The 25,118-nt window shown below is 54.3% G+C and overlaps 1 protein-coding gene across 2 annotated transcripts in view; it reads left to right on the top strand.

Annotated features, from left to right (window-relative positions):
- CSNK1G2 (casein kinase 1 gamma 2) overlaps positions 1-25,118 on the top strand; it is a 42,730-nt gene that overhangs the window by 6,775 nt on the left and 10,837 nt on the right. For both annotated transcript variants that reach the window (XM_054650339.2, XM_054650340.2), the window contains exon 2: positions 19,961-20,457. In XM_054650339.2, the coding sequence (XP_054506314.1) occupies positions 20,271-20,457 (187 nt within the window). In that variant the 5' untranslated portion in view covers positions 19,961-20,270. The remainder of the gene's footprint in view (positions 1-19,960; positions 20,458-25,118) is intronic.

The following is a 25,118-nucleotide window of genomic DNA, read 5'->3' as shown; positions in this document are numbered from 1 at the left end:
GGGCACTTGCAGAGCCTGAAATCTGACTTCTCCCAGGAGAAGAGTGTAACGCTCAGTGCTTTGCTCCTATTTTTGTTCAGAGCCAGAAATCAAAGTCCAGAGCGGTGCTTCTCCAGCCAGAATCATTGAAAGGCACTTGTTGTTGTTTTAGGGCCAATATTTAACTTGTGCCTTCCATGAGGAATGCCTGTTAGACTCCAAATATTTGCCTTAAGGAAGAAGTTTGAGGGAAGAATGTCCAGAGCTGGCGGGGAAGCAGGAGGGGTTCAGGAAATGAGTTGAAGTCTGTGCATGTCCAGGTGTGTGTGGCACAGCCTGTGTTCCCTCTCCAGGGCCCTGGCAGGTAGGAGGCAGCTCTGGCTGAGCCGCGGTGAGGAATGGCTGGGAGGAAATGTTTGTGTGCTCCAGCGCTGGAGCACAGGGCGTGTCTGCTCCCTCAGCCCCAGTCCTGTGCTGCCAAGGGGATTTAAAGGCACAGGCTGGGAGCTGCTCTCCAGCTGGGGCTGCTGTGGGCAGCCAGGCTGAACTTCCTGATAAAAGCAGCTTATCAGAAAAGAAATGCCTTGCTGCTTTTGCTTTCGCTGTGGTCTGTGGTGACCAGGTTCATTAGCTGTGAAATCCTCTGCAGTGGATCCTGCTAATGGCAGGATTTCCCATTCCCTGGGCTGGTTGATGAGGTGCTCATGGCTTCTCCTCACCTTTCTGTGTGATCCTTCACCTTTCTGTGTGATCCTTCACCTTTCTGTGTGATCCTTCTCACAGGGTGCCCCAAAAAATTAAGTAAAGCCAGCTGCTGGTTCAGTGCTGAGCTTGTCCCACGTTTCTCCCAGGGCTGTGTGCTGGTGGATGTCAGAATTCAGGTCAGGGTTTGGTGGCACCTCAGGCTGCACGGGCTGGTTGTGGTGTGTGAGGACACAGGGACTGACAGGAGCCTGATGCCCTTCCCAGCCCCTCTCTGCACACAGGGCAGGTGAGGAATTCTGGGTCTGCCTGGGAAGTCTGGGCTTCCTTAGCTCCATGGTAACCCTGTGCCCTGACTTGTCGTGCTCTGTGCTGTTGATTGGATGGTTTTGGCTGGGCTGTGCTGTTTTATGCCTGGATACAGGGAAAACATGTTTCCTCTTGAAGCAAAACCAAAGGCATGTGAGGCTGCTTGTGAGGGGAAGGCTTTGCCTGAGCTCCTCTGGCCAGAGCTCAGCACAGCTCTGAAAGGTTGGGAACTGCTTTGTGCTTGTGTGGCAAAAAGCTTGCAAGCAACCCTTGGGCCCAGCCTGAAGCTGAGCCAAGCCTAGCCAGAGCATGGCTGTGGCTCTTAGTCCCAGCTTTGGTGCTGGGGAAACAAAAAGGAGTGAGAGCCCCATCCAGCTCAGAGGAGAGTGGGATGCTGGGCAGCTGTGGCAAGTCTTGGTCTCTTTCCATAATGAGAGTTGATGGGTTTAGGCCCACAAATTGGCTGCCTAATGAATGAGGGAGCCAGGGGAGCTGTATCCTCTCTGCAGGGGTTGAAAGAGGTGATGTAGACTAGAAACATGAGTAATTAACTGCAAAAAAAAAAAAAAAAAAAAAAAAAGGAGAATTTGGGGTTTTGGATGGAAGTGTGTACTAAAGAAGGGTGAACGTGTGTTGGCTGGGATTTCTGGGACAAACCAGAGAAGTGAGAGCCCAGAAACAAGGGAGAAAGGACAGTCTGTTCGTGCAAATAATGTTTCAGGTATTAATAGCAGCAAGATGAAATGGGTCCTCCTGAGGGTGTATCCTACATGTTCCTTCATGGGAATGATCCCTCTGATTCTATAAATCAAGCTCTTTGTGTAGGGTTAAAAGAAGCAGGTAAGGGGAAGGGAGGAACCAGCAGGACTGCACTGGATGTAGCTGAGAATCTTTGGGATGAACCCCTTGAAAGATTCCCAGTGCACAGCAGCACCTCTCCAGCTGTAGTCAGTCCTGTGCTCTTCCTATGTCAGTCTTGGCCTTCTCATCCCCTGCAGAAACACAATGGGGGATGAGGGAAGGTGAGAAAAAACCCTTTGGAATGTGCCTTTCTGATGTGGAAGTTGGTGCAAACCAGACCAAATCCTTAATCCACAAAGCTGGCCCAATGCTTAATAAAGGGTTGTGAGGCTGATGCTCTGAGGGATGGAGGAGTGAAAAGATCCTGCACAGCTTGTGGTGTGACCAGCAGTGGGATGTAGGTCTCTGGTCCCTCTGTTTTGAAACTTTTCCCTCCCTGCAAGGCAGCAGACTGGGGTGCTTGCTGGGCCTTAGGAATTTGTCCCAGTTAGTCTCCAGTTAGTTGTGAATCACTGTTCTCTATCCTCTTTTTTCTCTGAGATCACAGATGCTTCCATGCCCATCTGTGAAATAAGCAGGTCACTGCCATACCTTTGAGAGGCTGCAGGGAAAGCTGTAATGGACTGAGCTGCTGATGGTCCTGTAGTAGAGGGGGTGGGAAGATGAACGCCTCATGGATCACTCACTGCTTCCCTCACGATGCTGCTGGCTCTTGCAGGGAAGCTGATGGATGTTGTCATGCCACAGAGCATCCCTCTGCCCCAGTTATTCTGCAGGAAACATTAATTACATGGTGCTGCTCTTTCCTCCTCATGGTCTGGGCTGTGGGTCCTGCCTGTGGCCCTGGAGTGCTGTCCCTGCTGGGGAGGAGAGCTGGGAGCCAGGGCAGCAGCCAGTCAGCTCCTGCTCCTCTGCAGCAGGGAAGTGCTTTTGGTGTCAGAGCACACAGAATTTGGAAGTTCTTTGGGGAGAAGTTTCCCAGTTTGCCCCACTGGATGCTTACCCTTCCCTCCCCTCTTGTCCCCCCAAATCTGTGTGGTTTGGCAGTCATTTGAGGGGAAATATATGGGGCTTGGAGCAGCCTTGGGAAGAAAGCAGAGGGAAAAATGTGGGACAGCTCAGCTTGGCAGAGCTGCAGCTCTGCCACCCAGAAATGGAAACAACCCTTGTCACCAGTGGGAATGACATCCCTTCCACCCACCCTGCTCTGGGATCTCCAGGACAAGGGACCTGCTCTGGAGCTGGGACAGAGCTGAGCTGGTGGTGCTCCCCCTTTCTCTGTGACCTCAGGAGAGGAGGGGAAATTGTGATTAACTATAGTTTGGTGATTGAAAGGATAACTGGATCCAGGCACCCCTTTTTCTCCCTTGCCTTGCTTTGCAAAAGGCCACCCCAGATCTGCCAGTGCAGCTGCTTCCTAACCTGGTTCTGTCAAGAGGATATGGGTTAAGGGAAAAAAAAAAAATCCTACAATTAAAAGTGTTACTGCCAACCCAGATCCTGCTGACAGAAAAGGGGTTGGGAGTGCTACACATGACAGGAGGCCAAGCAGATCTGTGCAGAGTGACAGTCCCCAGATGGCTGAGGAGCAGGGAACCCTGCTGGCACACACAGCTCAGGCCTTTGGCAGCCAGGCTGGAATTGTTCCGAATCTGCTGAGTTGGGCTCTTTGTGGGTCTCTTTCCCCCTTTAAACTGTAGCTGGGGTGTGCATGGCTCATTAAAAACACCTTCCAGAATACTCAACTCGCCCCTTGCCCCCATTCCTCGTGGGATGAGTATCCCACATCTTGGAGGTGGGAGGTGAAACTGTGGTTTTCATTCCTCCAGTGCTGCGTGTTGTCTCTGCCTCTTCCTCCCCTGGTCCCAGGCAGGGCTGGGAAGGAGCCTTGCTGCTTGAGGTGCTGTGTCACAGCTCTTGCCCATGGGAGTGATCACAGAATCCCAGAATCATTTAGGCTGGAAAAGACCCCAGAAATGGAGTCCAACCTGTGACCGATCCCCACGTTGTCACTCAGCCCAGAGCACTGAGTGCCACGTCCAGTCTTTCCTTAAACACCTTCAAGAGTGGGAAGGTAACTTCACCATCTCCCTGACAGCCCCTTGCAATGTTTAACAACCCTTTTTAAGAAGAAATTCCTGCTGATATCCAGCCTGTGCTGATGAAGGTGACAGGTTCTCTGGTTTCTCAAAGCCACCCAGGTGAGCTTTGGCTCTCCTGTCAGGAGCTGGTTGCTTTGCCACACAGAATTCCCAGCCCCTCACTCGGGCTGCTTGGAGCTGCTGGACTGATGGGTGCCACCTTCTTCTGGCTGAGCTTTTGGGTGCTCCCAGTGCCTCCCTGGCTCTGCATTTGGTTCTCTGGATGGCACAGAACAACTCACCCTCCCAAGTTGTTGGAGGCTCTCCCTCCTTTCCCACACCTCTGTGGTGACAGCCCTGGAGTGGCAGAGCTGGGTGCTGTCCATCTTACCCTGGCAGAAGGGCAGCCACTCTGAAGAGGTTGCCTGGGGTGGCAGAGGACAGGAGGAGGAGGAGGAGGGAGTTGCTGGCTGCAGGCATCTGCTCCATCCACCTCCTGGAAATGTGAACCAGGAAACAAATCTGAAACCAATCTGGCAATCTCCAGGTCAGGCCTCTGACCCACTCCTGGGGCTGTGCCCTGTGCCAGGTTACTGCTGTGTGCCAGGTTACTGCTGTGTGCCAGGTTATTGCCCTGCCTGGAGAACACACCTGTGGTCAGGGCCGTTATCCCTGCAGGTGACCTCAGAGGGCACAGCAGCCTTTGGGGACTTTGGGGATTTTCTGCCTCTTCTGCCACTGCTTTCTGTGTGACATGTGGCAGTGTTGTACCTCAGTTCCCTCTTCTGTAATGACACTTTCTTGGTGACCTACTCTGAGCCAGCTGCTGCAAGGAGCAGTGTGAGAGCAGGGGGAGCATTGGTCTGGAAAGCCCCTGGAGCCTGTGACGAGGGACATTGGGAAGATAAGATGGCTAATGCTGCTGCTTGGATTGTTTCCCAGCCTGCTGGGAGAGAAGGAGGTGTGTGTCCAACCCCGGAGCCATACGGTGTGGATGCCAACACAGGAGAGCAAATGGGATCTCTTCTGGGGTGTCCCACCTTGTGTGCCATGTAAAGAATTTGCAGTGGCAGCATCCACCCCTGACATCATCTGCTCTCCCTGGTGGCCTGGACTCTCCAGGAACAGAGGGGGTTTTCTCATGCATGGCTGCTTGGAAAGCTGTGGTTCAGATAAGGCAGTCTGCTGTGGCCATGCAGCAGCTGGGGCAGTGGGCATGTGCTGCCCTCCAGAGATGGTGCTTTCCAGAAGAGTGAACGTCACCTGTGTCCCTGGCACAGAAATTGTGAGGCTGGTGCAATGTGCTGATGGGATCCCTCAGATTCCTTGTTGGGATTCCCCTCCTGCCTGTGCCTTACACACAAGGATGCCATGCAGACAGAGTGGAGGGAGTGGTTTTGCTCATTCTGTGCTCATTAGAGGCTGCAGGGAAGGGAAATGAAACCACTTCTAGCTCTGCTAAATTCTGATCTGCTGTTCCCTGGAAGTTGGGAGCAAGCTGGAATACCCTGGGCTGTTCAGTGGTGTTCAGATTTGTGCTGTGGGGAGGCCTGTGGTGTGAGTCAGGGCAGCAGTCTGTTCCCTTCTCCTGCTCCTGAGCTTATTTAGGAGCTGGTCCAAAGGCTGTGGGGGGAGCAAGTCCTCAGTGTGTCACTGTGGTGTCCCACTCTGTGAGGAGGAGAGTGCCAGGCTTGCCTGTGCTGGTTTTTAGTCAGGCTCCTCTGTGGGAAAGAAATCTCTTCCAGACCCATGAAGGGTTTTCAGACCCAGCTTGGGCTTGGAGGAGGAAGGGAAGGGAGACACATCCATCCAGAAATGTGCTTTTGTTATGGGAGAGGTGTTGGGAAATGTCTCTTATCCTTTGGAGAACAAATGTTGATCCCATTGCCCTGCCTTCCACTGATCCTTCCCAATGCCAGAAGGAGCACACGAGGCTGTGGGATCTCTGAGGACATCCTCGAATGGCTCATGTTCTTCCTCTGCTCTTGCACATGTTCTTCCTCTGCTCTTGCACGTCTCCCAGCAGTTGACAGCCCTTGGATGTCCCTGTGTCCTCCCTGCTGCTGCTCCTGGCCTGTGGGATGTCAGAGTGGTTCCTGCTCTGGAAGCAGAGCTGTCCCACAAGGAGCTCTCCCACGGTGTGTGGGGGACATCCCACCCCTCCATGTGCTCAGACCCTCTGACTCATGCACCCCAGGATGGCTCTGGAGGCTCCTCTGGAGGCTCATCCTGCTGTGACAAGGTTGGATCATCCTGAGGGCAGTGTCCCCCTCCAGAGATGCCACCACACCAGCGGGGTGGCTGCCAGAGGAGCGGGGCTGGCTGGGGACAGCAGTGCTTCTCCAGGCAGTCCCATGGGGCAGAGGAGGCCATACCTCAGGGTGTTGGGGCTGCAGGGGATCCCCTTCTCACTGTCTGAGAGCTGCTCTCAGCTCCCCATGCGTGGGAATTGATAAAGGAGCTGATAAAGCTGTGTCAGCAGGGAGATGATGTGTCATGCACTGGCTGCACTGATGGCTCAGGGTCCAGGGCTGCCTGCCACAGGTGGGGACTCGCTTGTAGCTTGTGGCAATGGGTGACAATGGCACTGCAGCCCCTCCTGGGCATTCTCTCCTGTGAGAATGGCTGCTGTGCTGTCCTGCCTCAGTTTCTGTCCTTAGGGGTCTGTGGTTGCTTAAAGGAGGAAGCTTTTGCTGTAGGGCCTTCTCAGTAGTTTGTAGTGGAGAGTGTGGACCCTGCTCTGCTTTCAGTGCAGTGGAGAGAAGCAATGGCACCATACACAAGTTGTGTGTGTGATGGCCTGGCCTTGTGGTGGTGTTTGGGCTGCCCCAGGGCAGGGAGAGCAGGATGCCTTCCCATCCCCCTGCTGTGCTGGGAGGAACTCATTTCATGGACTGGGATTCAGAGATCTCTGGTTGTTGGTTATTCCAACCATCTGCCTTGGCACTAATGTTTAAATACAAGTGTGTACTCTCGTGTATTACTGAAAATTCAACTGAGGGAGGGAGGGAAGACCCTGAAGTTTAGCAACAAGTGGCCTGGATGCCAGGCTGGAAATAAGCCCATCCCAGTGTGTTGGGAAGTGGGTGTCCCCTTGCTAGGACAGCTGTCCCTCCTGCCCTGTGAGGTGTGTAAGCAGTGCCAGCTCTGTGCTGTTCTCCCTGTGCCCATGGCCCCAGGAGATGCTGAAGCAGGTGGGCTCAGATCAGCTCTTGGATGGGCACATTGTGGCCTCCCAGCTGCTGCAGCGTTCCCCTCTCTGCTTTGCTGGGCATTCAGAGCCAGAGGCATTTCCTCTGATGTTTCCTGCTGCTGCTGCTGCCTGTGTGTGTACCTGCTGTCAAATCCTCCTGCAGCAGCCTTGTCCTTGAGCTGGGCACATCCTGCAGGCCATGCTGGAGCTCTCTGCAGCCAGGGCAGCTCTCAGGAAAGGTGCAGCACACCTCTGGCTGCAGTGGAGGTGGGGAGGGAGCTTTCTTTCCCTGTTCTCCCTGGAAACTGGTGGCAGCTCTTCTTGCACATCCATTCCCGGGCGTGCTGCCGGAAGTGCATTAAGATCCCTTATCGAGGGAAAGGCAGCACTTCATCTTGTTTTTATGGAAAGTGTTGGCTTTCAGGGTGTGGGAGTATTTAGGGACATGGCTGGGGAAGTAGTGTGTGTTGGTAGAGATGGTCTTAACCTTATTTCAGGCTACAGCAGCGCAGGAGGAGGTGTTCCAGCCTCAGATGGAAATGGAAGCTGTTGTTCCCAGCTGCTGGGTGAAAATTATCTATTTGTCTGGAAGCCTGTTTTTTCCCACTGCCTGGTGACTGTGAAGCAGGCTGCAAGCTCTGGGGAGGGGAGGAGGTGGAAGGAGAACTTGCCTGCTCAGAAACCTGACGTCTGAATGCAGAGCTTTCTTGCCTGGTTCTTGTGGCCCAGCACAGCGACTGTCATGGCCAGACTGGCGATGTGGTGGTGATGAATTTGTGTGTTTGTGACACGTTAGGATCATCCCTTTCACAGAAAGGCTTTGCAAGGGAGTCTTAGAGCTGCCACCTGAATTGAAAGCTCAATCTGCTCTAGAAGCTTCTGTGGAGCTGGGGATGGAGAGGGCTCAGCAATGCCTGTTCCAGCTGTGCTCATGCAGCTCCCATTCCTCATCAGCCAGCTGCCCTTGGGCTGCATCCCCATGGTCCTGCAGGGCAGGCAGGCACTTGGATCTGTCTTTGTTCAACCTCCCAGGGAAGCAAAAGGGAACCTTTTATGAGCTGTCAAGACTTTGGGTATTTTTCCCACAGCATCCAGGGCAGAGGTTGAGGTACAGGGTAGGGCTGCCTGCCCTGAAAGTGCTGTGGGCTCTGTAGTCTGTGCTCAGCAGATCTCCTTGGGCTTCTGTGTTTCCCAGGGTGAACACACACAGTGATTTGGGATACAGATTTTGGACACCTGCTTGCAGGCAAAGCCTCTTTTGCAGAGAGTTACCAGGCATGAAAGCAAAGCTCAGGTTTTGCAGGAGGTGAGCACTGGGGACCTGCCCTTTCCCAGTGTGTCAGTCAGATCTGCCTGGGTTGTTCTGCTCCAAAACTTCTCAGATTTGGTGTTGGTGGAGCAGCTGAGTCTTTATGCTCTGGGCATGAGTGGATTCAAAGCAATGTTGGGTCTTGACTAGAAAGGAAATCTTTGCTGGCTCCTTCCCAAGATGAGCACGCTTGTGATAATGAGTCTGTGCAAGAACCGGGCAGGATGGGACTGGTTGGAAAATGTAAACGTAAATGTATGGATGGGGGAGCAGGAGAAGCGGAAGCCCTGGGACTGGTAAACACCTTTCTGCTGGCCAACTGCTGTGGACTTTTGGAAGGCAGCTGGTTCCTCTCTGCAGCTGGGTTTCCCAGCAGCAGCATGGATTTAATTAGTATCCGGTGTCTCCCTGGAGCTTGCAGCATTGGGGGTGCATTGTTTCATTTAAATGGAAAACCCCATGGCAGAGCTGCCAGACTTGGCTGAGGGCTGAGACCACTGGCTTGAGTCAGGGGCTGTGTGAGAAATGCCTGAAAATGCCTGAGTGGGTCTAACTCCTGCCATGGTGAGGGGCTGAGACCCCTGGAGTGAGTCAGGGGCTGTGTGAGGAATACCTGAAAATGCCTGAGTGGGTCTAACTCCTGGCATGGTGAATGGGGGGCTGAGGGCTGAGACCCCTGGAGTGAGTCAAGGGCTGTGTGAGGAATACCTGAGTGGCCAATGCATCCCAAGATGGGCATGGCCTGAGCTCCTGCCTTGGCGAGTGGGGGGCTGAGGGCTGAGACCCCTGGAGTGAGTCAGGGGCTGTGTGAGGAGTACCTGAGTGGGGGCTGAGGGCCGAGTCTGGGGCTGTGTGAGGAAGGAATACCTGAGTGGGGGGGCTGAGGGCTGAGTCAGGGGCTGTGTGAGGAATACCTGAGTGGGGGCTGAGGGCTGAGTCAGGGGCTGTGTGAGGAAGGAATACCTGAGTGGGGGGGCTGAGGGCTGAGTCAGGGGCTGTGTGAGGAAGGAATACCTGAGTGGGGGCTGAGGGCTGAGTCAGGGCCTGTGTGAGGAAGGAATACCTGAGTGGGGGCTGAGGGCCGAGTCAGGGGCTGTGTGAGGAAGGAGTACCTGAGTGGGGGCTGAGGGCCGAGTCAGGGGCTGTGTGAGGAATACCTGAGTGGGGGCTGAGGGCTGAGTCAGGGGCTGTGTGAGGAAGGAATACCTGAGTGGGGGGGCTGAGGGCTGAGTCAGGGCCTGTGTGAGGAAGGAATACCTGAGTGGGGGGGCTGAGGGCTGAGTCAGGGGCTGTGTGAGGAAGGAATACCTGAGTGGGGGCTGAGGGCTGAGTCAGGGGCTGTGTGAGGAATACCTGAGTGGGGGGGCTGAGGGCTGAGTCAGGGGCTGTGTGAGGAAGGAATACCTGAGTGGGGGGGCTGAGGGCTGAGTCAGGGCCTGTGTGAGGAAGGAATACCTGAGTGGGGGGGCTGAGGGCCGAGTCAGGGGCTGTGTGAGGAAGGAATACCTGAGTGGGGGCTGAGGGCTGAGTCAGGGGCTGTGTGAGGAAGGAATACCTGAGTGGGTCCAGCTCCTGCCGTGGCCAGCGGGGCTCCAGAGAAGCGTCACATCCTGGCCGGGGTGGCTGCGCGTGTCCCACGGAAACGCTGGAGCAGATGGGAAGGGACAAAGCACTGGGAGCTGGACTCTGCTCTCCTTTTAAGGTCTCCCAAGCAGGGACTCAGCTTTGTCCATAGTGAACTTCCTTTCTTCCGGTGCTATAAACTCTGGCTTAGTAAAACCGAAACCAATCTGACATCCTGATTGGCCTTTTCTGCGTTGGACTGGTGAGAGATTCTGCATGGGCAGAAAGCAATTTGTTGTTCAGAAGGAGGTTTCCTGCTCTGGTTACCTGCCTGCTCCCTGGGCCCTTCCTCTTACGGTAAGAGCAAAGCAAGTTGCAGTTCCCCAGACAGAAATTGTCCCGTGTGAGCAGGGACACCAGAGTGCTGCTGGCACGGGCAGTGGGCTGGAGCTGGGTCATTTGCTCACCTTGACATTTTCCAGCTCCATGCCACAACTTTTCCTGGCCCAGCAGTCCTGAGGATGGCTGTTACTGGTCATGGAGAGGGGATGCTGGAGAGGAGGGTGATGGTAACATCCCAAAGGTATCATGGAAGGGCTGGGTGGGAAGGTGGGAATCAGGTACCAACTGCTCCCTGATTCCCTCCTGCAGCCAAGGGTTTGCAGTCCCACCACCCACAGGGCTTTGGTGTTCCTCCTGTTCCCATGCAGTGGGTCCCACATGGGGAATGCATCCCAAGATGGGCACGGCCAAGAACTGGGAAAGGGCTGCCCTTGGCTTCCTTGGGCACAGTCATGTTGGAAAAGGTGTAAATCAAAATCAGCCTTTTTGTGGGGTCTGTAAAGTCAACCAAAAAGCTGCTTCCTTTCAAGTCATTTCTGCAGAGCTTCAGTGTGTTTTCTGGTTATGAATTCTGCAGCTGGAAGTTTAAATTTGTGCCTGATGAACTCAAAAAGGTGAATCAATGCTCTTGGGCACTTGGTTCATGGATAGGTTTGTCTGACTTGGGCTGGGTTTGTTATTTCCAGACTAGTTTTCAGATCTGGTCTTATTTTAGCGTGTGTGTATTTACTGTTATTATTTTTCCTAGAGAAGTATTTTCAGCTTTTTGCTTGGTTCCTGTGCTGCTGCTGAAATTTCCAACGTGGCATTTCCGGCTCCTTGGTGGAGCACAGTTTAATATTTTCCATCCAGGTGTAGCTGCTTTGGATGAGGATCCAAGGAAAAGAGTGAAATTGTGCATTGGGCTGGGAGTGAATTGGCAGCTCATAAGAGTGGAGATGCTTCATGAGGGGTTTTTTTTGTGGCTGTTAAGAGATTTAGGAGTGTCTTTACTCTGTAGGCTGGTTTCAAAAACATGAAGATCTGGGTTGTTCTGAATTTGGATGTTGAGGATCTGAGTTCTGCATTTGGACTGTCCATAGCACATTGATTTCTTTCTGCTCATATGTGCAGGGAGCAAATGTTCATCCAACAGTCCCAGTGCTGTTGGCTGAAGAGGAGCCTGGTTCCTCCTCAGATATTTTTGGATGCAAAATGACTCCTGCTGACCTGCTGCTGGAAAGCTGACACTGCACACATAGTGCTGCCAGGCAGGGATTCTCCTCATCCCCCCTGAGCTGTGGTGGGACTTTGGGGTGAAGTTCTCCAGCTGCTGCTCCAGGGGTGTTCTGGCTCGTGGCTTGTGCAGCCCATCTGTGCTCATCTCGAGAGGAGGAAATTTCTTGGGTTAGGATCTCACCAATTTAGGGAAATCACACCAGCTCTTGAGTGGTGCCTTGTGGTTCTGTTGGAAACTGAAAACTCTGCTACTGATGGTCTGCCCCCATCTTTTACTTCCTTTTTGATTCTGTTGTGTTTGGAGAACAGTTTGAGTTTTGCTTCCACTCCCTTGAGGAGCCCTTGCACAGGGTCCGTGGGCACTCCCAGCTCATGGGCTGCAGGAGCTTGGGCTGGAGTTTGAGGAACAGCTGAGATTTTGCTTTTAAGGCAGCCTGGTGGGTTTGCATGTCACCTGGTGTCCTTTAGAGATCTCTGTGAAACCACACAAAAATCATGACTGGTTTGTTGTGAGAATTTGTTTGTGGGGGAGACTCTGAGGTGGGAAGCAGGACCCCCCCTTCAGCAGAAGCATTTCCCTGCTGCCTTGTTGAAACTCTGCTCTCTTCATTGTTAGCTCCCTCACAGAGGGAATGGAGTGGCACAAACATTAAAAAAAAATTACTGAAAATTCATAGCAATCCATTAAAAAGCCATATTTGGGTTCAGAGGCTGGGAGAAAATAACTTTGAAACAATTTGGAGCTTGATTTGTTGTAGGTTTAGAGCTGACCAGAGTTCACAGTGTCGTAAAAGTCTCCTGGGGAAGGGAATAACCAGTAACAAGAGAACATTTCTAATTTAGAGAAAAGTTTAATAGACATGAGAGCTGGAAAAGGAAGCCAGAAAGAAAAATCTGTCCTCTTCATGGCACAGCTTAACTCTAGGGAAAAAACCAAATGCTTTATTATTTTTTAATTATTATTTTAAATTTTATTTTTTACATCCTGGTGGTTTTGTGCCTTGGATGTTTTTATGGATGTGGCTGAGAGCCAGGGATGGATATCTGGGTGAAACCCTGAGGTGTTGAGAGCAGGGCAGCACCTGCATGTGGTAACTTCTGACAGGCTCAGCACGTTCCTGCCTCGTTTGCTGAAGTCACTTTTGTTTGTTCTGTGTTACTGGTGTGGCTGGAGGTGATGATGTGTCTGATTGTTTGCTCTGAGAGTGGATTTATGGTTTTAATTCTGGTGCTGGGAGCGTTGTTGGCTGTGTCCATCCCTGGGGCCATGCAAGGGAAGGGGCAGATCCTGGCCATGGGGCAGTGGCTGGGCTGGAGGTGCCCAGGGTGCCCTGTGCCCACTGCTCTGGGAGCTGGGTGTGATCCTCTCTCCTCACTGTGTTCTCAGAAAAGAGCTGGGAAGCCAGGAAGGGAGGAGAGGTTTGGAACAAGGATGCTGGGATCATGTTGGATTAAAAGCTTTGCTGCCACAATTCAGGGTTTTTGTGGGTTGGTTGTTTCTGTTGGGTTTTTTTGGTTTTGTTTTTTTTTTTTTTTTTTTTTTTTTTGCCTCTGAACACTAGAAGAAATTCTGGTAGAAACATTAGCCTCAGCTTTATTCCTGTCTTCTTTTCAAGAAAGAATTTGGATGAAATAAAAGCATGTTTTGGACAAACTGCCCATGCAGATTTCTGAATTGTAAATATTGGGGCACCAGAGTGAAACCCTGCTGGGGTTTTTTTTGCTGAGAGGGAAACCAGCCAGCACTGTCAGTGCTCCAGACACTCCTGGTGCAGTGGCAGTGGTGACAGAGCTGTGTGTGCCATGTCATCAATGAGTCAGCCTGGTGGCACCACATGGGTGAGCTGGGTCTGTGTTTGGGGGGTGAGGGACACAGCAGGGGCAGGGGGCTGGGCTGGGGCTGCTCTGTGGGACCAGCTGGCTCTGGGGATCCAAACAGTGCATTTGTGACCATTGGATATTGCCCAGCCTGTGTGCAGGCAGCAGCAGCACAGCTGGGCTGGGTGGGTTTCACAGGATGCTGTTCCTGCCTGGTGGAGCAGCTCCTTCACTTCTGGTTCTTGTCCCTGCAGATGCCTTGAAGCAGGCAGGGGGGGCTTGCTGAGCTCTCAGCACCATTCAAAAGCTGAAAACCAGCCAGGCATCTCTCCAGGGAGCTCAGGTGGAGGAGGTGGATGCAGGGAAGTTATCCCAGTGTAACAGGCAGGATGTGAAGGGCCAGGGGCTCAGTGCACACCCAAATCACCACGGAAGGGGTGGCAGAGCCAGGAGCTCTGGAGTCCCTGGAGCTGAGCTCTGAGGCTCCCCTGGCTCTCAGAGCAGCCACACATTCTGCCCAGGCTCCCCCATGGCCCTGCATCAGCAGTTCAGTGACAAACTATTGAACAGGAGCTTCCTGTTGTGCTGACACCAACACCAACCTACACAGGAGCAGGAGTAAACAGAGCTGGGCTGGCTCCTGCCTCGCTGCAGGCTGGAAAAAAGGGTGGAGATCAAGAGGATGTGGGTGCCATCACTTCTGGAGCCAGCCTGTGTTCTGTGTTCTGATGTTCTTGTGGCTGCACGTGGCAGAAACTGCTGAGAAAGTGGCTGCTTCCAGGACTGCTTGGTTTTTAAGGGAATTTCTGGGATGGATAAAGGCCCTTTCACCCCTTGCCCTGCTGCTCCAGCTCCTCCACAGGTGCTGTCCCCAGAGTGGTGCAGCCCATCCTCCATCGAGCTCTCAGAGCTCTGATGTGAGACGCTCACATCCAGAACTCCCACCTCCACCAGGTTCCTGGAGTTCCTCACTCAGAGCACTGGAGTTCCTCACTCAGAGCACTGAAGCTCCTGTTTTCTGAGGCATCCAGAGGAAATGGGGCCAGAACAAGCCAGCCTTCCCTTGCCATAAGGAATGTTCTGCTGTCCTGCTTGGTTTGCTTGAATCTCCCTGGACTGGAGCTGTCGCTGGTGAAAGTCCCAGGTGGAGCAAGCACCAGGGGCTGCACAGCCCCTCTGCCTCTCAAACCCATGGAGGAAACTTCCTTTTGTGGGGTCAGGATGAGTTTTCTCCAAACAGCACACCCATGGACCTGAGTTCCAGCCTGTTCAGCTGCTGTGCCCAGCTCAGAGGAGAGTCCAAGGGTGGAGGAAGCTCAGGAGATCTCTCAGGAGCCTGTTGGTGCTCACTTGGTGGATAATTGCTGGATAAATCAGGATAACTGAGGAGGAGAGTATCCAAGGGTGGAGGAAGCTCAGGAGATCTCTCTGGAGCCTGTTGGTGCTCACTTGGTGGAGAATGGCTGGATGGTCACACTCTAAGTGGAGACCAGTGACCAGTAGTGTCCTCAGGGGTTGGTACTGGCACCAGTGCTGTTTTACATCTCTGCTGGTGCCATGGACAGTGGCACTGGGGGTACCCTCAGCAGGTTTGCTGGTGACACAGAGCTGTGTGGAGCTGGAGGGAAGGGATGGGGCATCCACAGGGACCTGCAGAGGTGGGATTGTGCCAAACTCATGGAGTTCAACGAGGCCAAGTGCAAGGTCCTGCCATGGGCTGGGACAACCCCAAACACAAACACAGACTGGATAAAGAATGGATGGAGATCAGTCCTGGAGAGAGGGATTTGGGAACTTTGATGGATGAGAAACTTGATGTGAGCCAACCCTGTGAGCTTGGCCCATGGCAGGGCTGTGGTGGGAAGCCTGCTGAGGCTTTCCATGCCCCCTGTTCTGGGACACTTTGGGACACCTGTGTGTGGCACAGCTTTCCCTGCTCCATCACGAGCAGGGCTGGCTGCAGCTCTGCAGGCTGGAACATGTGTTTAACAACAAACCCTTGCAGACATCATCTAGGACCGTCTGTGGCTCACTCTTAAAGATGTTTTAAGATTTTGCTTTGTTTTAAGACTTCTGATCTTCCTCTAAGCTCAGCCTCTTAACTTTTAGAATTTATTGGGATTTGGTTTCAGCTGTGTAAGGCCACTGGTTGCTTTTTGGTCTGGATTTTTGCCCTGGGAGCCAGCTGATGGGTCATCCTTTGGGACATTGGGGTATTTGTGATTATTTTTAGCCTTTAATTGGCAGTGATCTGTACTTGGAGCTGCAGAGTGTCAAGGGCTTTTCTCTTTGTGCTCTCAAGAAGCTTTCCTTTCTCTTTCATCTGGATGCAGCTGTGTTTCCCTTCTGCTCACAGAGTGCAGAGTACATGGGGAAACCAGCTCCAAGAACCATCCCAAAGGCTGCTGGGGCTCAGGGAGCAGCACCCAGGGCATGGCTGCTCCAGGACACCTGGGCCCTGTTCCAAGCAGCACCATGGACCTGCTCCCTGACCTTCCCCAGCCACTTCCCTGCTCCAGGCTGCTATTTTTTTCCCTCTTCTTCCCCTCTTTTGTCTTGCCCCATTTAGCTGTAACCTCTTTGGGCAGGAACACGGTGTGTGTGCTCATATAAAGGGCTGAGAACAATGTGCCCCAGATGGTTTGTACAAGTGCCTTCTCAGCAGCCACAGGGTTTCATTCTACAGGAAAAAAAATTCTTAAAAATACAACTCTTCAGCATCTTATACTTGCAAATGTGAGCAGGAACTTCCCGAGCCTTGATATTTTGGTCCAAGTCACAGAGACAAGGGGTGGCACTAGAACTGCAGCTTTTCTTTTTTTAAGGAAAAAAAACAACTCCCCCCAACCCCAATTCCCCTTTTCTCACCCTTACATCTGCAGGGAAAAACTTGTAAATGTGACTGGAGCAGCTCTGACCTGCTTAAAACCAGATGGCAAAGAAAAAGGACCCAATGATTCAACAAAAGCACTGTGAACTCCCTCTTTGGGAATCAGGGTGTGTGGGCTTGCTCCATTTTTATGGCACTTCCAGTGCTTCTGAGGTTCTGGTTTGGGGTGCTGAGGCACTTGCACTTGCCTGCAGTTTGTTTCCTTTCCAGGATCCCTGGCACTGCAAACACCTCAGGGCACTGCTTATTTGCTTTAAGACCACAGCTTGCTTTGGAATTTCTTCTGCCAAATTTCAGGACAATTCATTTTTTTTCTTTATTTATCCCGCTCCCTCCCAAAGAGAGAAACAAGTTTCCTTAGTCTCATCTTGCATCAGATTTGATTCCAGGCCAACAAATCCAGCCTAGAAGGTGCTTTCCTGAGGCTGCTTGCCTCGCTGTGACCTTTTGGGAGAGGATTCCTGTGCAAAATGGAACATTGTGAAATCAGTTTTATACAGGGAATCTTCCCCCCTGGTGCTGCTGCCTAGGGAGGTTGGGTCAGGTCTGGGTCCCTGTTGCCTGTCCAAAGGCTGCTGTGTTTTAACAAACACAGAGGTTTTTTGCTCTGGAGCAGTGGGAGTCCTGGGATTTTACCAAAAGTTTCTGTTTCTAATTAGGTTGTTCTCAATTTTAAAGGCCAGTGATCCTTTTATGGCACAGGGTGGAAAACCTGAGCAGTCACTGACACTGCACAGAGGTGGGTCCTGCTTTTGTCCTGAGGTCCAGGCAGCCACTGTGTCTCCTCAGCACTCCTGGGATGAGAAAATAAATTCTTCCCAGCCCTTGGCTCATCCATGGGGGAGGCTGGTGGGCAGAGTGTGAGGGAGCATCACTGCCTGGCCTCACTCACATGAATTTGGTTTAGGGACTTCCTGCTGCTCAGCTTGGGAAAGGGGGAATTGCAGCATGGCAGTCCCAGCCTGGGGGGCTGGGCTGGGGCCTCTCTGGGTGTCAATCTGGCCCAGCTGCCTGAAATTGGAGTTTGGAGCTGGGCCCCTCCAGGAGAGCTCCTGAGGCTCCACAGGCAGGACCAGAGTTGTGCTGTGCTGCTCCTTGCGTTTCTCTAGGCTGGGAAAGGGCAGCACAGTCTCCCTGTGCTCACAGGAAACAGGATTGAATTTTTCCCTTCTGCCTCACTTCATTGTCTGAAATTCCCTTGCAGAGGCTGGCCCATAACTCTTCAAAGAAAATAATCCCAAGCGTTGGGGCTGGAGCTCCCTGAGCTCTGGCTGTCGGCCGCCTGACTCTGTGCAAACAGTCTGGGCCTGGAATCCCCTGGGACTGAGCATAAAGGTCTGATTCAGAAGGAAAACAGGTTCTGGAGCTGCAGCAGGGCTGTGCATCACCAGCTGCTCCCCTTTCCCCGCCTGTGGTGGAGCCACATCCAGGGAAAGCAGCTCCCTGAACACCAGGGTGAAACTGCCCGCTCCAGGAGCTGGGAGCTGTGAGGGAGCAGCTCTGGTGTCCTGAGGAGGTCGGGAGGGCAGCCCCATGAGCTGAACCCGAGCGGAAATCATCGGGGGAGTGAAGAATGAGCAGGATGTCACGTGTGGGCCCAGCGTGCTCGGGGCTGGGGCAGAACAAAGCTGAGGGAAGCCCTGCTCCTGCCGCTCCCAGCCGCTTCCTGCTGGCACGGACGCGCTCTGGGGGAAGGGAGCACCAGGGCAGCAGCCAGCCCGGGGCTGCCCAGCTCTGTGAGAGATGGAACGCTCCCCGTGCCTCAGTTTCCCTTGTGCAGCAGGATGCTGTCCAGTTTTTGGTGTGTTGTGGCCTCAGACAGCCAGGCTGCCATGCTCTAGGGATGCTCCAGGGCTGTTGGATCAAGGCTGGAGCCTGTGGGGGCAGGAGGGGGCTCCCATGATGCATGAAAGCCTTATTCTGCTGTGCTTGAGCAGGCAGGTCCCACAAGTGGCACCCCAGCACTCTGCACCCTTGGAGCAGCTCTGGTCCCTCCTGGAGAGCAGTGGCAGTGTGCCAGGATGCTCTGGAGAGTGAGGATTTGGTGTCCGCTCCCCTCAGGGGCTGTCCTGCCCCTGGACCCTTACACAGCCAGTCCTTCCCCCTGCCGAGCTCTGGCTTTGGTGTCTTTTTCCCTGGGCTGTTCTTAGAGCTCCCACATTTCCCTCTGTATCCTTGAGCATGAGAAGGGTTGGTTTTTTGGTTTTTTTTTGTTATTAATAGCTATTGAGAGCCAATAAAAAGTTTTACGGGGTTTGGCCAAGCATCAGAGCTCGCAGTGTGTTCATTTCCTGGAGCTGGAGGGGGGGTTTGCTTGGATAACCCAGGGGGGCAGCCGGAGTCTGTGGTGGCCCTGGGAGCTCTTGGGAGGCTCTCAGTGGTGTCACAGGGGCTTGGGGAGGGGGCAGGCTAAAGGAGGGGTAGGAGGATGGCAAGGGTCAAGCTGGGAGCAAAACCAGGGCAGGAGGGAAATGGAGGTGTGGGTCTCTCATGTGCCCTCCCAGTGTGTGCCCAGATCCTGTTTGACCCCCTCTGTCCACGTTGAGCTTCCTGATTGTCCTTCCTGCCTCCCACATGGGCACCCCTGTGAGGAGGAACCCAGCCTGCCCTCCCCAGTGCAGGGCAGTCCCTCTCTGGTGGAATGCTGCAGGGAGGGAGGGCACAGATCCCTCTTGGGCACCTGGTTCCTCGAGCACAGAGCAGCTCCATGGTTCTTTTCATCCCAGTCTTGTGTCCAGAAGGAAGCAAAGCTTTGGTTGGCCTTGATGTTGGGCAGCTGCACAGGGAGGTGTGTGGAGCCAGTGTCATGGAATCATGGAATAGTTTGGGTTGGGGGGACCTTTAAAGGTCACCTCATCCAGCCATGAGCAGGGCTGTGCACACAAGAAGGAGCTCCCTGGTTCAGGGGGCTGAGCTGATTCCTGCCTGTGGAGAGGAACCCAGATAACCCCAGCAGCAGCATGGGGGCTTTCCAGCAGCCTCACTGGGAGCACACAAGGCAGCAAGGTGCTGCACCCCATGAGCATCATTTGCTCTGGCCAGTGTCACAGCATTGGCCCGGGCTGCAGCCCAGGGCCCTCACTCCCAGATTGGCAATTCCAGTCAAGGTTGGTTGATAAGAGCAGAGGAGGAGGCAGTGGGATGTTAGCAAGTTCCTGTTTGCCAAGTGGGTGTTTCCCCCAGCCCAGGTGGGCTGTGGTGGGTGCCCTGAGTGTCCTGGGCAGGGCTGCTGGCACAGGATCCTGGCCCAGCACAGCAGGAGCTGCTGCTGGAGTGGGAAGTGCTCCAGCTCCACTGGCCCCTGCCCCTGGATCCAGCCAGGTGAAATCAATTTCACTCCATGGGCAGCCCCACAATGCTGGGTTCACGTGTGTCCCCTGTTCCTGGGGGCTCTCAGAGTCCCTGGCTGGTGCCTCTGAATGCTTCCAGAAGCTGCCAGCAGCCCTTCCCTGTGGGGACAGTTCTGTCCCCACATCACTTGGCTGGCTCCAACGTGGAGACACTTATCAACCATTTCACCTCCAGCTGACCAAGCTTTTTTAAACTCGTTTGTTCATGTAAACCAACATCTCAGGCATGGGGCACTCTGGGAGCTGATGTTTATCCCAGCTTCTCCCACCCCTCAGCTGCAGCACTGTCGCTGCTGTAGGAATTACCTGTCTGCAGGGAAGGTGCTGGAGGGACTCTGAGGAACCCAGAGCCCTCTGTTGCTCTCTGCCTTCTCATAGTGATTTTCTGCCTCTCTCTTTGCACAGCTGGGACACCGAGGAGCTGCGCTGGGAGGAGCCTGTGTGCAGGATGTTCTCTCCACCAAAGACCTCCCTGTGAGCGGCGATGATGCCAGTCCCGGCGGGACCTTGGGAAGCACTGACATTTCAGTAGCCCAGCAGCCCTGGACGGCCTCTTGCCCCTCGTTCTCCAGCCCCCACCCTCCCAGCGCTCCCCGGGATGCTGTATTAACCAAGAGGAACCCTGCTTCTTTCCTCCTCACCCTTCCATTTTCGGCAGCTCTGGGATTTGTATGGCAGCAGCGTAACCGTGGAGAGGCCGGGGTATCACAAACTTATGGATTTTGATAAGAGAGGAGGGAAAGGGGAGCTGGAGGAAGGTAAAAGAATGTCCAAGACAGGTGGAGGAAGGAGTGGTCATGGAGGCCGGGGTGCTGGAACCAACTCGGGAGTCTTAATGGTGGGTCCCAACTTCCGTGTCGGCAAGAAGATTGGATGCGGCAATTTCGGGGAGCTCCGTCTAGGTGAGAAGGGTCATCTCTGTCCTCCCTGTACCCACTCCTGCCAGGACTGCCCTGGCATCCTCCTCGTGCAGCAGGAGCAGCTGGCACAGCCTGTGGCCATGGGCACAGGGGTGCTGACCGGGCACACAGAGTGGAAGCGTTGCCCCGCTTCTGTCACAGAGGTTCCACTTTCTTCATCCTTTCACGTTGTGCTTGGTCTGCCAAGGCCCAGCCCAGCCCAAAGGACTGATTCCAGTGTTTCCCTTCTCCTCCTATACCTGTTGCTCTCTGGCTCTGCCAGGGAGAATGCTACAGGCTGGATCTGTCTGTTGTAAGCAGTGGTGGCCATGGAGATCTGGGTGTCCCCCAAATCCAGGAACACTGAGTGGGGAAGGATTCAGGAGATGCCACTGTGTGCTCACAAATCTCAGCCCACTTGTGCTCTGGGTGCTGCCCTCTCGCTGTGCCTCAGGACAGGGGATGGAGCATGGGGGCCTGAGGGATCTTCCCTCTGCTGGGACAAACACCTAGGAAGGAGAATCCATGTTTTATCCTGGGTAAATTCTTCAGTTGTTGAAACTGGTTATTTGAGAGACTCCTGAAATTCTGTGCAGGCCAGAGAAAGGGAGGAATAAAACCCAAGCATCTTCCATAGTCATTTTCCATTTTGAACCAAGTTTATCAGGAAACTCCTCAGGCAAACTTCTGTTTGGAGGGTGGGGAGGTTGCTCCTCTCTCAGGACTGGGAATGTCCCTGGAGACTTTCAGCAAGCTGTTAACCCTTTGCTTGGCATCAGGCAGGGCCAGGCACCTCTGTGCCAGCAGCACAGTCTGGATGTCTCCAGGAATGTGTGGGTGTAGTCCCTGCCAGCTTGGGGTGAGTGCTTTGGGAAGGGGCTTGTGCTCTGGGGAGAGGGAAGAGAGGCAGTCCCCAGAGCCTGGGACAGCCACAGCCTTGTTGCTCTGTGATATTTTAAGCAGCGCCTTCTCAAACCGAGCTCTGAGCTAAACCTGCCCTGAGCTCTGAGCTAAACCTGCCCTGACCGTGGGCCTGGGGAGGAGCTGTGGCAGCCCTGGCTGGGGTGAGGTCAGTTCCCCCTCCCAGTGTGGGGAGTTAATGTCAGCTCTCCCCTGTGTGACAGACTGGCTGGTGCCAGGCTCAGCCGTCCCCTCCCCGCACTTCCCGGCTGTGTAATTGCAGAGCTGGGGAAATGCTCTGGTGAAAATCCAGCCAAGCAGTTCCCCTGCTCAGCTGTCTCTCCTGCTGTCATGAGGAGCTCTGAGCCTTCCTCCAGACCCAGGGCTTGTGGAAGGAGAGCTACTGGGGATTTTGCTGCACCAGCTGCTCCTTTCAGTTCCCCGGGTGGATCTGGCCACTCCTGCTGCCAGTGCCTCCCAGAGAGCCCTGAGCCATGCAGGCTCCACCTGTGTCATTGCACCTCCTTTTCCTTGCTTGCCACTGAGCATTCTGCAGTGGATCTGTGTTTCTGGGTGAGCTGGATCCCAGGATCCTGCTTTAGGCAGGAGGCTGGGGCTCTGTTGCTTTGCTGTGCTCAGAGCTGGGGTCAGTGTGACCCCCCTGCCTTGGCCTCCCCTCATTTTCAGTGAGGGGACACGAGTCTGACATGGATCTGAGCAATGTCTGTCAAGCTGGCAGTGAGGTTGCTGCAGGGACCTGGGAGCAGTTGGGCTCAGTTTGCTGCTGGCTGCAGGGACAAGCAGCGAGCTCTCGCTCCAGGGCTCCACAGTGGTCGATTCTCACAGTGAGAGTTTGTCCTTGCCACCAGCAAGAGAAGCTTCCAGTCCCTTCACGTGGCTTTTTAGCTCTGTCACACCCTGCAGTGCCTGGCCATAACATGCTGGAGGCCTGAGCACGAGATCTCATCACAGCAGTGGAAGCCACAGCTATGTGGCTTCTCTCCTAAAATCACATCTCTCTTCCTTAGGTGTGCCTCCAAACTGCATCAGGGCTCAGGAATGCTTTCAGGATTTAGGGATTCCTCCAGCTGCAGATGAATGGCAAGGGACCAGAGGGCTCCTGCTGTGAAGTGGTGGCATGAGCAGGGATGTTCCCCAGCTCTTGCTGGGCACTCAGTTTTCCCTAGGAATAGAGAATTCAGTCCTCGAAGCTTTAGAGGCCAAACTGCAGCTCAGTATTTAAAAGCTCCCAGATCTTCTTTGGCCTTTTTGCTCTCATAATAAAGGCCATGAGATCTTGAAAAAATGTACCTGGAGGTGACTTTTCCAGCTCCCAGTGGTGGGGAGGGAGGAAGGGGACATTGTCTTCCTCAAAAAGGGACCACTTTGCCCTATTTCTCCACCACACCAAGGGGCACATGGTGATCTGTCCTTAGGGTGCTTCAGCTCAGCTGTCCCAGGTAGAGACAAATGTCCACCCATGTAGGAGGTGTCTAAAATCAAGTGATCTGTTTAAAGATAAAATCTAAAAAAACAATTGGCATAAGGCATTAGTGGGAAGCCAGAAGGGGAATGACGTGGGCAGGAGTTGTGGCTGCCAGGGCTGTGCATTTGGATCCTGCTTCTCCCTGTCCCTGCTGGCCTTGGCATCCTGGGCAGTGCAGGGACGTGGTGCCAGTCCCAGCCTGGCAGTGCTGCCAGCCAGTTCCTCACTGGACCAGCATGGCTGGGGAGCTGGAGCAGGGTGGCTGCCCCAGCCCTCTGGCACAGAGGTTGATGTTGTGCAGGTGCTGGCTCCTGTTACCTTCTTATATCCTGGAGCTTCACCCTGAGCTGCTGAGTGCTCATCCCTCCCCCTGCCAGCCTCCAGCTGTGCTCCAGCACCAGCCCAGCTCCTCCAAGAGCATCCCAGGGCAGTGCCTGCTGCCTGCAGCCCCCTGAGCTGCCCCTGCCCACGTGGTGCCCACAGCAGGGTGGGACGCTGCCCTCTGGAACACAAGGCAGCAGGACACTGGTGGCAGAGTGTGGCTGGTGGCTCGTGTGCCCTGGCACTGGGCACAGCCCAGCTGCAGCCCTGCCAGCTCCCTGCACCTGAGAGCAGGACCAGCACACTCACAGAGAGGCTTTGCTGGGGCAGGTTCCTCTTGGCAGCTACTCAGGAGTGCTTGGGATGGGCTGGGGTAGGGGGAGAGGAGGAAAACCCAGACATTGAGGAGAAAGGTGAAAACTGAGCCCAACCTGGGTGCTGGGCAGGTCCTGCCCTGGTGCAGAGCTGCCTCAGAGGCAGGAGCTGCCCTCAGTCCTGGCACCCTCCCTGAGGGCCCCTTCCTGAGCCTGGCCCAAGGCTGCTGCTCCTGCCAGGCTGGGCCATGCAGCTGCCCCAGGGCAGCCTCAGCCTAGGGCAGGGTGCAGGGAAGGATGGGGGACCTGGCAGCAGCTGCTGCTTCTGTTCTTCCAGCAGTAAACTTGTGCAAATGTGCTTTTTGCAGCTTCTCAGTGCCCACCCCTCTCCCCCAGCCTGCTGTATGCATTGCTGCTGGCAGCTTGGAGCCACAGCAGCTGCTTTCCTTCAAAATTAAAAGCTTGAAATTAATTATCTTTTAAAGTAAACTGGGGATTTTGGAGGAGGGAAGAGCACAGGGGGTGAGTCTGTGTGCAGTGTGTGAGCCAGGAGCAGCTCAGTGCTGCAGCTGGGCCAGGGCCATGCCAGCTGAAGGGTCACTGCAGGTGCTGGGGACATTCCCAAGCTCTCCTGAGCTGTGGCTCTCAGGCCTGTCCTGCAGCCTCCCAGGGAGTTACCTGGGGCCACAAAAGGTGCCTTCTGAATAAGTGTCTGGGCCCAGTGCCCTGCTCATGACACCCTTCTTGTCCTGGGCTCTGCAGAGACCTCCCTGTGAACACCTGAGTGTGGCCAAGGGCTCAGCCCCCTCCCAGAGGCCAGAGCCACAGAGCCACCACGTGCCAGAGGTGGCCACAGGTGTCTTTGGAGGCTTTGGGAGAGAGGAACCCACACAATTCCTGCTGCTCCTCCCTCCCTTGCTGAAGGCTCAGACTTGCTTTTCCTCCTGCTTGTTCAGAGCCTCCTTTACAGAAGGTCAAGCTTTAAAATAACATTTTTCTTCTGATGGTGTTAAAGCTCAGCATTCCACAGATCTGTCACTGCTTGGCCTGGTGCAGCCACTGTCACTGGTGCTGCAGTGCTGGCAGGGCTGGGCCTGGCTGCCTCATCCCCTGTTCTTCCACTGCATTCCCAGGTCTGGGAAGCCAGATTCATTCCCTGGTACCCTGGCACAGCCAGATTCATTCCCTGGTACCCTGGCACAGCCAGATTCCCACCCCGGTGCCCTGGCACAGCCAAATTCCCATCTCAGTGCCCAGGCACAGCCAAATTCCCACCCTGGTACCCTGGCACAGCCAAATTCCCACCCTGGTGCCCTGGCACAGCCAAATTCCCATCCTGGTGCCCTGGCACAGCCAAATTCCCATCCTGGTGCCCAGGCACAGCCAAATTCCCATCCTGGTGCCCAGGCACACCCAAATTCCCATCCTGGTGCCCTGGCACAGCCAATTTCTCATCCTGGTGCCCTGGCACACCCAGTTTCTTATCCTGGTGCCCTGGCACAGCCAAATTCCCATCCTGGTGCCCTGGCACAGCCAATTTCTCATCCAGGTGCCCTGGCACAGCTCTGTGCTGCTGCTGCACAAAGGTGCCCAGCGTGGGCACAGTGCTGTGCCATGGGCAAGGGGCAGCCTCAGTGCTCACT

The sequence above is a fragment of the Agelaius phoeniceus genome, chromosome 29 (genome assembly GCF_051311805.1).
Source record: "Agelaius phoeniceus isolate bAgePho1 chromosome 29, bAgePho1.hap1, whole genome shotgun sequence".
Classification (NCBI taxonomy): Eukaryota; Metazoa; Chordata; class Aves; order Passeriformes; family Icteridae; genus Agelaius; species Agelaius phoeniceus.
This window is presented reverse-complemented; position numbering and strand designations above follow the sequence as displayed.